This window comes from Diabrotica virgifera, chromosome 1 (genome assembly GCF_917563875.1).
Source record: "Diabrotica virgifera virgifera chromosome 1, PGI_DIABVI_V3a".
In the NCBI taxonomy this organism is placed as follows: domain Eukaryota; kingdom Metazoa; phylum Arthropoda; class Insecta; order Coleoptera; family Chrysomelidae; genus Diabrotica; species Diabrotica virgifera.
Window position 1 is genome coordinate 98,464,623 of NC_065443.1, and position 14,692 is coordinate 98,479,314.

The following is a 14,692-nucleotide window of genomic DNA, read 5'->3' on the forward strand; positions in this document are numbered from 1 at the left end:
CATTGCCTACTAATAGGAACTACATTATTTTGTTTATATTTTCCAAATAGATAGGTATTGAAACTATTAGGTATTTTTAACTGAAACATTTAGAATTACGTACCTGCGGTTTTTCAAAACTATTTAAAAAGTCACTATAATTATAAATTTGATTTTATTTCTGTCCACACATCAATAAAAACTAATATTATACAATATTTTTGTTTACCGATAATCTCCATATTGAACAATTATTGACAGATCATTTCAAAATTTCAACACCCAATCAGAGCCCGTATAACCACTAATACCATACTGTCGGTGTTCGCATGCGCGGGAATCAATCAAATTTTACCCTCAATCGATTCGCCGCTAAAGAAGAATATCTTCAAAAAACTGGGGTTGATGCGGGGTAGGGAAAGGGGGACGACTTTTGCATGAAAATTCGTCCCTCTTTCGATACAAATTGACATGTTTTGTTTTAATTCTGAAGAAACTCTTGGTTTCTGAGTTTCTGGGGGAGGGGTCAAATTTTCGTTGTAACACTCTGTATATTGCCAGGCCACACTGTTGCCAACAAAATGGCTGGGCTGTTATTGTCAGTATTGGAGCCGTGAACATATTGATCAATTAGAGGTATGTACTTTAATACGTCAAATCTATAGGCATTGTTTATATAGATTTAATAAATAAACATATATAAACAATGCCATAGGTATAAGGAGTGGGCCAAATAAAAGTGTCCACCTCGATATTTGGCAATATTTATTATATTTTAAGAAAATGACGAAACATGTCGATTTTTGATCTAAGGGGGCACATTTTTACTGTACATACATCTGTCATTTGTCAACCCCCTCCCTTCCATATTCCCCACCCCTTATTTTTAAATAGCGAATAGGGGTTGTGTGCTAGCACTTTTGAAAGGATATTCAATTCTCTATTCAGTAATATAAACTTTAACATAATTTTTTTACAGGTTATCCAAGAATTTTTTTTTAATTAAATTAATTGATACAAAAATAAAAAGAAGAATGTATGTACAGTAGACTCCCGTAAGTTTGGCCTCGGTTATTTCGGTCTCCGCTTAGTCCGGCCGGCTCTCTGCCTGTAGCAGCCACCAATATTTTTCTGAAAGATTTTTAAAAATCATCGGTGACCTAAACTTAAGCCCAGAGCAAATAGACATCGTCGACGAACCTGGGTTGAATTTTAAGCTTCTGCTCAGAAAAACCTTTGCACCCTGAAAGAAACATCTACTGCGGGGTTTAAAGTTCGTTTACGAATTTGTTCCCAAAGTGAAAAAATATTTGACAAAATTAAAACTGCCTATCAAAGCACTTCTACTTCCTGACAACGCGCTTACTCACCAGGAAGATATTCAGTGTGAGGATGAAAAATAAGTTAAACTGCTATTCCCAATCTTCCTAAGCCGATAGATCAAGGGGCCATTGAGTGCTTCCAGAGGAAGTATCGCCGAAAACTGCTTTCTGAAGTTCTTTCTAAACTGGAGGCTGATGACAACTTAGACCTAGAAGTGCTGAAGTCAGTTAATATGAAGGATGTTGTATATATGTCGGCCAAGGCATACGACGAAATACCACCGTCGACTTTTGTAAAGTCTTGAAAAAAACTTTGGCCAAATATAGAAGATAAGATTGACCAAGCAAACACAACAGCAGATGAGCCAAACAACATTCTTGTTAACGAACCTGATGACAATGCAGCTCTATTGCACGACCTACAGCAACTACCGAACTGTGGTCCCATTGTTGAAGAAAATGTTTTAGAGTGGATCAACTTTGAAAAGGAGCTACACAACGAGGTTTTGAACGACGACGAAATCGCCGAGTGTGCCATTCGCCAGGAAAATGAGAAAGATAACGACGCAGATGCTGCTTAGATAGAAGAGGAAGATGAAGAAAATAAAATAACATCAGCAAATAACATCCTAAAATAAGAGAAAAAAGAAGCAACTGCCATCGATGTAATATTTATTAAAAAGTGGCGTGGCTTTGCACATAAAAAATCATGGGAAAAGAAAAAAATGTAGATTTTTTTAAGTGTTTACGAAGCCAAAGCACCAATGTACAGTAATATTTTTAAATTTTATTAGGCCTACTTACAGTTCTGTAGGTATTGTTTTTTAGTGTTTTGTAACCTTCTGTCTTTTCATGTGCGTTAAATATATGTCAGAGTATCCCTCTGTGTTGTATTCTACAGAACGTGCTAGTGTTTTGTGTTTGCTAGATCCGTACAAACAATAAATGGGCATTTTTTAGATAGACATCGGTTAGTTCGGCCACTTTTAAGTTCGGCCTAGGGTCCAGTCCCGAGGTGGCCGAACTTACGGGATTCTACTGTAATTTATTTAATTCAAAATACATTCTACTGCTATCACAAAACAGAAAAAAATGTTTTTTGATAAATAAACATTACTTTTTGCTTAATTTCAATGTTCAAACTGCCACCCATCTGCCTCTTGGTAGGTTGAATATTGAATTTAAGCAAAAAACAATATTTATTTATCAAATAAACATTTTTTTCTGTTTTCTGTCAGCAGTAGAATGTATTTTGAGTTAACTAAATTACATACATTCTTCTATTTGTGTCAATTAATTTAATTTAAAATTATTTTTCTTGGACACCCTGTATAAATAATTATGCCAATGTTAATATTACTGAATAGAGAATTGAATAACCTTTCAAATGCGCTAGCACAAGACCCCTATTCCCTATTTAAAAATAAGGGGTGGGGGATGTGGAAGGGAGGAGGTTGACAAATGATACATGTATGTACTGTAAAAAGTAGATCCCCTTAGATCAAAAATCGGCCTGTTTCGTCATTTTCTTAAAATCTAATAAATACTGCCAAATATCGAGGTGGACACTTTTATTTGGCCCACTCTGTACTATATTATTTTAATTAAAACAACAGTCATACATTATATATTTTATTTATTAGCAATTTTAAAAACAAAAAGTAAAATAAACAATCAATAACAAATAAATTACATGAACAAGAATAACCAAATGTTTTAAAAAATCAGTGTAAGTTATTTTAAGATATTTATTATTGATTAAATAGATATCTCTTCTTAAATTTGCATGATAGACTTGCACCAATCGACATGGACTTATGTCATTGGTTTTTTGTAACGAATCGAAATTGGATATGTCTAGTATACTATTGATTTTTTTGTTAGCATCATTATTATTAAGGATAGCCAATTTGAGCATTTTATTACTTTTACATCGGTTATGGTAGCTGTTTGAACATATTTTTATGAGTACACTAACTTTATATTTGTTACACTGATAGAAAAGCAGCAAGTGTCTGGTATATATCTTTAACCATTTAAAGATGTCTTCTTTTGTATCATATACACACTTATCGGTAGAAACAAAATGGAATAATTGGAGTTCACGCTCTGAATATATAAGCAATTTTCCTAAAAATAAATTTCTTATAAATAACTTTTTTGAGCAATTTTAAATTTTTAAATTGTTCTATGAGGTTTTTTGAGGTAACGGTAACTTACATTAGTCCAGACCCCTTTTAACAAATTTGTATGTTTATGGGTCAAAAAATTTTTAAACTTTTTTTTTTGTTTTTTTTTCCTAAAATTATTTTTTTGCATGGAACAAAATTTGTTTAGGTTTTTTGGATCATTACAAACAGAAAAGGTCTTGAGTAACTTTTCTCTAAAGTTAATAGTTTTTAAAAATTGACAAGGAAAAAGTTTTCCTGTAGTTGGCTGTATACCATGTAATACAAAAAACAGTAAAATCCTGTATAAAAGGTATATTTAACTCATATTTAACTCATTCACTTGCCGTCATACTTTCAATATGTGAACAAGTCAGATCCACAGCTCAGATGTTACCTGGGGCAGATTAACAAAATATTTTAAACATCCACGCTTAATGTAGCATTTTAAACCAATGTTTCCTTGACGGACTACTTTTACTGGGCTTTGACCCACATATTGTTGTTAAATAATATCTTGGTGGTTGGCATGTACATTGCACGTAAGCACTGATAATGACTGGTAAACCAGTCGAAACTAGTTATGTGATTTTGATGTGGCCCTTTTGAGGGATTTTAAATATACCTTTTATACAGGATTTTACTTTTTTTAATAGTTTTTGACATATAAGCGACTAGAAATTGAAAAATTGCGAAATCGGCCATTTTTAACCTTCAAGAACTATGTGAAAAACTGAAAATTTGAATATTGCTAAGGTAGGTAGATATTCTTTAAACATTGATTGATGAAATCCCGAAGAGTTTTTTGCAATACAGTATTCAAAATTCCTTTGTTTTTAATTGCTAATCAAGCATGCACGACACTATTTTATACCGACAGTATGGTGCAAATGAAAGGAATAAATTCGTTATTTCGTAAACCGGCGACTTTAAATGAAAAATCCCGAAACAGGTCGATTTTTATTATTAAGTTATGATCTTGTGGCATATATGGTATACTAGTGACTTCATCCGTCTGGGCGTGATGACGTAATATATTATTTTTTTAAATGAGAATAGGGGTCGTGTGCTAGCTCATTTTAAAGGTTCTTCAATTCTATATTCAGTAATATAAACATTTACATAATTATTTATACGGGGTGTCCAAAAAAATTTTATTAAATTAAATTATTTGACACAAAAAAAGTAGAAGGACACCCTGTATAAATAATTATGTAAATGTTTATATTATTGAATAGAGAATTGAAAAACCTTTCAAATGAGCTAGCACACGACCCCTATTCTCATTTAAAAAAATCATCGATTACGTCATCACCCCCAGATGGATGACGTCACTAGTATACCACAACATCATAACTTACAAATAAAAATCGACCTATTTCGGGATTTTTCCTTTAGAGTAGCCGGTTTACGAAATAACGAATTTATTCCTTTCATTTGCACCATACTGTCGGTATAAAATAGGGTCGCGCACGATTGATTAGCAATTAAAAAACACAGGAGTTTTGAATATTGTATAGCAAAAACTTCTTCGGAAGTTCATCTATCGATGTTTAAAGAATATCTACCTACCTTGGTAACATTCAAATTTTCAGTTTTTCACATAGTTTTTAAGCGTCAAAAATGGCCGATTTCGTAATTTTTCAATTTTTAATCGCTTATAATATGTCAACTAAACTATCAACTTTAGACAAATACCACTAAAGACCTTTTCTGTTTGGAACGATCCAAAAAACCTAAAAAAAAACTTTGTTCCATGCAAGAAAAAATAATTTTAGGAAAAAAACAAAAAAAAACGTTTAAAATTTTTTACCCACTTTTAATCCTGGCAACATGCGTTAAAAGGGGTTCTTTTTAAGTAAGATTGTGCAAAAAACACGAATCGGAATATTTTTCCTAGCGGATGCGCAGTGGCTTTCTGGATTACATAGAGGAAGTCTTAATTGAATAGGAATCTTTCAGTTATTTGCCTAATACAGATAGGAAGACAGAGAACCTGAGCAATATATCTTATTTAACAATATTCAAAATCAGCTAAGATCGCTATAATCTAGTAATTTAAGCATTTAGGAGTTTTTAATGAGTTTCTTTAATATGAAAATTTCCATCCGTTGTAACCCCTGATCTAACATAACTGGGGATCTATTTACTCTGTTCCGCTTCTTTAAGTGCTGTCTATAAATCGGAGGCTGGATATCATCATCACTATCTTTACTCTATCTACTTCTGCTCTAAAGATTTCCATGGAACTTCATTTAAACCAGTCCCTAAATTATTTAGCCAAGACACTCTTCATCTTCCTGTACCCCTTCCTCCTCGTATCTTTCCTTGTATTATCAGTCTTAGCAGTTCATATCGCTGTTCCCTCATTACGTGTCCAAGATATTATAACTTTCTTATTTTTATTGTGTTTATTATTTCGTATTCTTTGCCCATTTCTCGCAATATTTCCGTGTTAGTTGTCTTCTGTGTCCATGCTATTCTAAGCATCCTCTTGTAACACCACGTTTTAAAGGACTGTAGCTTATTTATGTGTTATTGCCTTAATGTCCAGCTTTTAAGTCCCTATTGCAGTATCGAAAAAACGTAGCATTTAAGAGCTCTTACCCTCAGTTGTAATGTAGGTCTTCTCTAGAGAGAATTATTTTCATTTTTACAAACGCATTTCTTGGCAGAGGATAGGATAGTACGAATAGCACGAGACAAGTCACCAAATGGACGAAGAAGTATTGGCAGACCCAGAAAAAGATGGTGCGATAATCTAAACAATTTAGGAGGCTAATATTGAAGAAGAAACAGGCCTTAAAACCTATATACAAAAAGGAATAAGAAGAAGAAGATGAAGAAGAAGAAGAAGAAGAAGAAGAAAAAGAAGAAGCATTTCTTGCTATTTCTATCCTGGCTCAACTTCTGTTATTTGGTCTGGATCTACTGATTTACCATTTTTGCTGTTTTTAATGCCAGTTTAATTTCGTCTTTTAATACCGTTAAAACCATATCCTCTTCTTCTTCTCTTTCCATCTGGTCTGGTTATTGTCTTTGAATAGTTCATTGATATATTATTCTGTCCATCTCTTTAATTTGTTGTTAGTATTCAACACAAGTTTCCCATTTGTATCTTTCAGTATTCCCGGTTTGCTTGTTCTATTGATAAATCTTTAATTATTTTATGTGTGATAAAACTATCATATATTCTGTGGTACCTATTCTTCTATTTCTGCGTATTCTGCATCATGATATGCGCCAGTCGTAAACTTCTAATTGTCTGCTTCTGTTGTTTCTTCTTAAGTTTCTGTCCTCCTCAGAATCGATGGGACTGCCTGAATTTTCTACTATGTAGTTGTAATACTTTGTATCTTAAGTATATGATGTTCTCTGGACAGACTGAAATATGTATAAGACGGCTTTGGTTTTGTTTTGCAACTAAATGAACATATTTATAAATTTTTATTCGATATAAAAGCTATTTTTTTGTATAAAGTAGGTCAAAACAATTGATATGGTAGTAATAAAAAATCAACCAATATTGATATAAGGTGTTATTTGTCTTCTCAAGAAGATGGGTTTTATACCTCTAGGTTTCTATTTATGTTTTTGGCACTTCATTGTTTCAAGCCGAATGTGATATCTTTAGATCATTCTTACCTTTAACCGGTACTCCTCGCAGTATATATATTAATCGGGAGTCAACGTGCTTTATCGAACTGGATTCAGAATTTCTGTCACGTCTGGTAAGTACCTTATCATTATTCATTTGCTTCGTACTCTTACTTTGCTCATACTCTGCCAGAAACTTTTTATATGCAGATTTATGCGGGGTAAGAATACTTTTGTCAGGTTTGTTAGTTTGGCTGCTAGATGCTGCTTGATTTGTTGTTCTGTCTACAGCGTTTGTAGTAGAATGACTTGTATTAGGTTGGTCATTTTCACTGGTGAATGCTTGATTATTTTCTACTTGAATTTCATTTAGAAGTGAATTTACTCGATTACTTTGACCTATGGAAACTTGGTCTTTTTGAAGCTCCTCTGGTTTTTTATCGTTTGTTGCTTTGGAGTGGTCATTTTGTAGGATTAGCACTTTATTAGTTTCTTTTTGATTGCTTGTAAATAAGTTTGAAGGTTTTATACGTTGAATATTCTGACCAGGAGAAAACATTTGTTTCTCCGTTTCCTTTTTATGCTCTAATGGCTTCTCAATAATATAAGTAAACGAACTTCTTTTTATTTTCCTTGGTTTCTTGGATTCTTGGTTTGAATTTCCTTGGCTTGTGGATATTTTATGATTTGCATCTTCTGTGTTATTGACCTGAACTGGATTTTTGCCTTTAGATCCCGTTCCATTATTTACTACAGGTTGATTTCTTTGGTCTACGATTAGCTTATGATTTTCTACTGCACTGTTGTTAAGCTCGGCTTTGGTTAGATCTTCAACTTTTTTTACGGGATTGTTTGCTTCAGCTTTTTCAATTGCATTTTTTTCATCTTTTTGTATCTTTTCCTGTGTGTCTTTTGTAAGTACTGATACTCGCTTTTCCTTTACAGGCATGGATGTTTTAACAATTACAGTGCTATTTTTTGCATTCTTTTTCTTTCCGAATTTAAAAAACTGTAGAAAACTAAATTTTTCTCTTCTTTGTGGTTGGATATCGACAATTGACACTGGTTCAGACCTTACCCACATACATTTTTGTTGCTTTTGCTCTTTAGTATAAGCCGGGCAGGGTTCGATTTTTATATTATCTTTAACTTTGTTATTATTTTTTTGTTTCGATTTTTGTTTTTGTTTTTTTCTTTTTAAACTGACTTCAATATTAACGTTAATATTTTTCACATCTGTACGACTTTTTACGGAGATTGCAAGCGGAATTTTTTTGCAGGGCTCTTTAATGTTTACACAGTGTGTTTTAGAATTGGATTGGACAATATTTCGACAAGTTTCATTTGAGTAATTTTCTAATACTTTTTTGGTTTCGTGAAAGGAATTTTCGTCTTTTGAAAAATTTGCATTAGGATTGTTATTTTTAAAACAGTTCATGCTGCCGTGTCGTCGGCACTCAACTTTAACAAAATATTCTGTTTGACAAGTTTTCTTACAATCTTCGTTTTCTTTAGTTTGACTTTTATTTAAACAGTTTTCTAAGTTTATTTGCGTACCACATGTAAAAGTAGTTGAGCTAGAATTAACCATTTTGTTTGGAGAGGTATTCCCATTTTTGAACCCAGGAGCATTTACATGTTTATTTGATGGTGAATCCAGTTTTTGACATTTTATAGAGTTTAAATATTCTTTTTCTTCTGCTAAGAAACTAGACGTATTATGTGAAACAGTAGTTGAGTTGGAACTGCCCTCTTTATTTGGAGAGGTATTTTCATTTTCGAACCCATGAGCATTTAAATGTTGATTTGATGGTGAATCCATTTTTTGACGTTTTATCGAGTTTAAACTTTCTTTTTCTTCTTTGGCTAATAGATTAGACGATGATATCCCAACATCCTTAAATTCTGTAAATCTAGCAGTATCATGATACTTTTTGGTACATCTTATTTTATAATTTTGATAATATTGACACGGTCTTTTCTTCTCTGCTTTGTAATGTTGTTCGTGATAAGATTTCATTGGTCTTTGTATATTTGGAGAAACACAGTGCACACCTCCTCCATACCAAGTTTGTTTACTATAGGACCTGCGTAAACAATGCTTACATTTAAAAATATTTCCATATTCAGCTGGTACGTGGAAAGCATTTCCATATTTTTGATAATTTTCTTTCTGTTCATATTCTTCTTGGTTATTCATCGTCGTCTAGAAAGTATATGCAGGTTCGGCAAATGGAAAACAACCTACGAACTGGTTGGTGAGGTAGTGTCCGATGAAGATTAAGAGAGTGCCAAAAATGAAAAATTTAATGCAACATGAATTTGGCAGAAATTTGGAAATGAAACCTTGACCACTACTACAGTGACAGCACTGACACGTTAAACTGGAATCATACATCGTTTCATTTTACTTCAGAATTAAAATAGGTGTATATAAATGTAGTTTTGTTAATTTACTGCAAATTTTGACAAATATTCGGTAGTTTGACAAAAATATTCAACCTTGTCCATATATTATGTCAAATGTGCTATATCAGAAACACACAAGATGGAGCTAGATCGTTATATTCTTCTTCTTTTAGTTTCTTGGCCTCCACCTCTTAGGTACTTCGCCAGTACTCGTATGTAGACTGTAATTGGAAGGGAATCCTCTTTACAAAGGATCTGCTTTTTTCCATACTTCCTTGGTTAAATTCATTGTATTATGACTGCCAAAAACTATTTTATATATTAATTTAAAAATTTGTTAAAAATTTATTGATCCTTCTTAAGGTTTGGTCATTAATATTATGTAGAAGATTTTGTATTGAAATGGGATTGGACTTCCTATAACAAGTTCGTTATACAGTTCAAATTGATTTGTTTGTTAATTGGGCATTCAAGTTACATATGAGTTACACTTTCTATTTGTCCACATTCACAAAAAGGAGTATCACTACAATTGATTTTAAACAAATGGTCTGATTTGAGGCAATGACCCATTCGCATCCTAATAATTGATGTCAAGTGCCTTTGATCCACAAATGTGAATTTGTGGAACCAATGTTCCATATGGCGAACAATAACTAAACTCTGTTCGTTTAACTAAGACGCATTTTGACAGATTCAGAATAGGACACATACATCACAAATATTTCTACCTCTCGCTATTAACATCTCAAATAAACTTACTTTTTTGGGACTATATACTAAACACATGGCCGATCACCTGGTCCAGGAAACATCTTTCTTGAACTTCTGTAGGCAGGAAGCCCCTGTCTGATAAACAGAATTAAACAGATTATGCTGCTATTAATTGCTGCTGCAACCAAATACAGACACCATCTGATTGGAAGAAGGCTCACTGTTTCTATTTTTAAAAAGTGTAATAGAAAAGACCCAAACTGTTATTGAGGCTTAAGAGTATATAGTACTATGTGCCGCCTGTTTAGCAAAATATTAAACAATAAAATTAGACAGAACATAAGTCATGAAATAGGAGAAGATCAGAGTGGATTCACACCAGACAAATCTTGTACAGATAACCTTTTTGTTTTGCAACAACTGGCAGAAAAGTTTGTATCCGTAGAAAAAGAATTACACTTAGCCTTTGTTGACTTAGAAAAGGAATATGACACGGTTTCTAGAACAAATCTGTGGAAAGCCTTGAAAGACATGCATATTGACAACCACTTTTTGAAGATTATCGTAGAAATGTACAGAAATAATACAGTACAGGTTTGAAAGGGAGAGATTTTGTCGCACTCCATTAATGTAATAAAAGTCCTTATAGTCCATGTGGTGACACCGCTCCCGTCTGAAAAACATTTCTAATTCGGTTTCTCTGCGGATTCATATTCAAAAATGTCCCCTTTAAACAAATCTGAAGGGTGCCGGACGGAATTTTTGGGAAGAAATTGTTTAAACAATTTTTTTAAACAAATACATAAGATCACCTTTTATTGCTCCAAAAGGGTCGTTCATATTTTTGGGTCATTCTAAACAAGAAAGGTATGTTGTGATTTTTCTCAAAAATTTACAGTTTTCGAGTTATAGGCGATTTAAAATCTATAAAATGCAAAAATACGCATTTTCGAGGCTTAAAAACTCATATTTAAATTAGTGTTTTTAAGGGTGCCAATAACTTGGATTAGAGTTTAAACATTCCTTTTCAAGATTTTGAAGAGTGATCGGATCTATGTAACTACAATTTAGACCGTAGTTTTTTAATTGTTAATTATGCGTGTCAATCCGGTTTTTTTGCCGGTGCGGTGCGCACTATTATCAAAAATCTCCCATTTTCATTCGAAAAATATTTTTTTCTAGATTATTTGGAACACTCTAAATAAAATAAGTTTCTTGACATTTTTCTCAATAGTTAATAGTTTTAAAGTTATAAGCGATTTAAAATCAGAAAAATGATAAAAAAACACATTTTTGCATTTTAAATCGCTTATAACTTTAAAACTAGTAACTTTTGAGAAAAAAGTCAGGAAACTTATTTTATTTAGAATATCCCAAAAAATCGAGAAAAAATGTTTTTCGGAGGAGAATAGGAGATTTTTGAAAATAGTGCGCGATGCACCGGCAATAAAACCGGATGGACACGCATAATTAACAATTAAAAAACTACGGTCTAAATTGAAGTTAGACCCGATCACTCTTCGGCATCTCGAAAAGGAATGTTTAAACTTTAATCCAAGTTATTGGCACCATTAAAAATACTAATTTAAATATGAGTTTTTAAGCCTCGAAAATGCGTATATTTTCGCATTTTTTAGATTCTAAATCGCCTATAACTCGAAAACTGTCAATTTTTGAAAAAATCACAAGATTCCTTTCTTGTTTAGAATGACCCAAAAAACCTAAAAATATATTTTTTGGAGCAATAAAAGGTGATCTTATGTATTTGTTTAAAAAATTGTTTAAACAATTTTTGTCCAAAAATTCCGTCCGGCACCCTTCAGATTTGTTTAAAGGGGACATTTTTGAATATGAATCCGCAGGGAAACCGAATTAGAAATGTTTTTCAGACGGAAGCGGTCTCACCACATTGACTATTAGACATGATTGTATTATGTCTCCTCTTTTGTTTAATTTGTATGCTGAGGCAGCCTTTATAATCTGGAAGAAGAGATGTGGCGGAATGGGTATTCCAGTTAATGACAACACCCTTTTCTCTCTTAGTTTTGCAGATGATCAGGTCGTGATAGCTCAGGATGCTTTCGATCTAGAATTTATGATAAAAATATTGTATCGTGAGTATAAAAAATGGAGACTCCAAGTGAGTCTAACAAAAACAAAGTATTTGGTATTAAACAGCGAGGCTCGGTTTCAAGTCCTTGCCAATGATGTCGTTAACATTAATCAGGTGAAAACATTTAAATATCTGGGTGAATTGTTTGACAAGACCGGATTGGGGGGAGCAGAGATAAAGCAGACAATTCGGAAAGGCAGGCAAATAGTGGGAACCTTGAATTCATTTTGGTGGGATAACAATATTTCTAATTAAAACAAGAAAAGTGTGGGCAGAGCAATAGTGTAGTGGGTATTGTGTTATGGCTCGGAGGTATGGACTCTCAACTTAGATCTGAAAAGAAGGCTACTAGCCGTAGAAATGGACTATATAATAAGTGCAAGAATTCGAAATAGCGAAGAAGTAAGAACAAGAATGAACGCTGAAGAAACGGTAGCAGATAGAATAGAAAGAAGGTCATTGAAATGGTTTGGACACCTAATAATAATGCCGGAAGAACGATGGCCTAAACAAATATTTCAGTGGCGACCACCAGGAAGACCGTGAAGGAATCGGGGTAGACCGCGAAGGTCATGAAATGAGAGCGTCAGGAGATCGATGTATGAGCGCAATTTACAAGAAGACAATGCCTTGGACAGAGAAGTTTGGCAAAGGATGACGGGAGTACGGCAAGATGCTGTTAACAATTGAATAATTATTGTACAATTGTACCCGTACATAGATATATAGTATACTAAACACATACAAGTTTGTGGAATTTATTTCCTCACAATATTTCTATTTTTATTATAAAATCGCCGCTTCAAATGTTGATTCTGAGAGAATGGTTCATTCTGCACACAAAGTGCTAATAATTTTTTTTTAATTATCTTAGCTACATTTCTTACGCCTTACATATTCTTGGTAAATCGATGTTCCGTTTTCAACTTACAAGAGGGTAGGAAGAAGCTCGGGGGTAGACTGCCGTGCTAAGCCCAAAGGCGGGAACTGATTTTTTATCGAAAACGAGATTTTTGTATTTTTATGTAAAATAGGGTATTTAGTATATATTTATAAAGTTTTTGGAGTTGTAGAAGCATTACATTTTAAATAAAATTGCAATTTTGTTAGCGGTATCTACACTTTTCAGTTAAAATACTAAGCCATTTGGCGGCAAATGTTAAATACTATGGCGTTTTGACGGTATCTGCTACAGTTGCCGTCCATATACCTTAGCATATTGCACTTACCGCTAATCTACTTTCAAGAATGCTACGCCTACATTTAGAAACCGCCAAATCGCCTTATTATTACAAAGTAAATTCGGCCTAACTTTACAATAAATTATTGTGTTAGTTAAAAGAGTTGTGTGTGTGTTCACAAAGAGGGGATGGCATTAGATAGTTAGTAAAAGAAATAATTAGCGAGGATGGTAAGAAATTTTCGAGTTTATTATATCTATTGAAATGTATTTTCATTTTTGTTTATAATATTTCAAGAATTAACCAAATTATACTGTCCTAAACAATATGAATCTGCCCCAAGTGGATGATTTTTTATATCTTGCATTAGGCAGTAAGAGATTTTCATATTTAAAAATATGTCTTTTTTTTAATTAGGTTTTAAAAACGTAATAATATATCCACACGCTGTCCACAAACATTTTTAGAAAACGAGACTTAAAATAGGTATTATGTTTTTTTAGAAAATCAAGTAGAGTCGAGTAAGAGTTGTGAACCACGAGGTGATACCACTGAAGACAATATTGTAGAAAGAGAAAAATTTATTGTAAAGCAATTACAAGAGGTGAAAAAAAACTATGTTCAGCCTATACAGGCGCAAGGTTTGTTTCATACTTTGTTTCAAGGTTTGTTTCAGTTATCTGTATGTTTCAACCCTTTGTTGGTCGTACATGGAATTAGAATTAGCAGTCCCATTGATTGCATTTTTTTTGTTTAAATACAAGCTAATATCATTGTTTAACTAGATAATATCTAGTAGTCTAGTTATACAATGCTATTATAGATGCGGGATTGTAGATTTGGGATATCTTTATTTAATCTTTTGAGAATTCTTTACGTAAGTTTTTTACAAAAATGCTGGTTTTATTCCTTTATAAATTTTCTAAGAATGCGTCAGGTACCTGGATAATAATCCAAAAATTTGTTTGCATATTTTAAAAATCTTATATATCCCATAATTAGGTATTTTTCGGTCTAAAACACAATGGTCATCATATTTTAATCATAACATATAACTAGTTTGTACAATACAACTAATAAAATGTTAAAATTTGCCCTAATTACTGTAAATTATGGTATTTTCCCAAATATAATATTGTGAAATACCCAATAATATAACAATACATAATAATATTAGAGGAGGTGTCGGCGATCATAAAAATCTTGAAG

General features: G+C 32.8%; 2 protein-coding genes across 2 annotated transcripts in view; one reads left to right on the forward strand and one right to left on the reverse strand.

Annotated features, from left to right (window-relative positions):
- The window catches only part of LOC114340452 (CD166 antigen homolog), an 827,535-nt gene that overhangs the window by 216,010 nt on the left and 596,833 nt on the right, over positions 1-14,692 (forward strand). The window lies entirely within an intron of this gene.
- On the reverse strand, positions 2,921-9,575 carry LOC126889385 (putative uncharacterized protein DDB_G0282133). The gene is made up of 2 exons (XM_050657646.1): positions 7,115-9,575; positions 2,921-3,431 (listed from the first exon to the last, which is right to left on the reverse strand). Exons 1-2 carry the CDS (start codon positions 9,264-9,266, stop codon positions 2,950-2,952), a joined length of 2,634 nt encoding a protein of 877 aa, XP_050513603.1. The 5' UTR covers positions 9,267-9,575; the 3' UTR covers positions 2,921-2,949.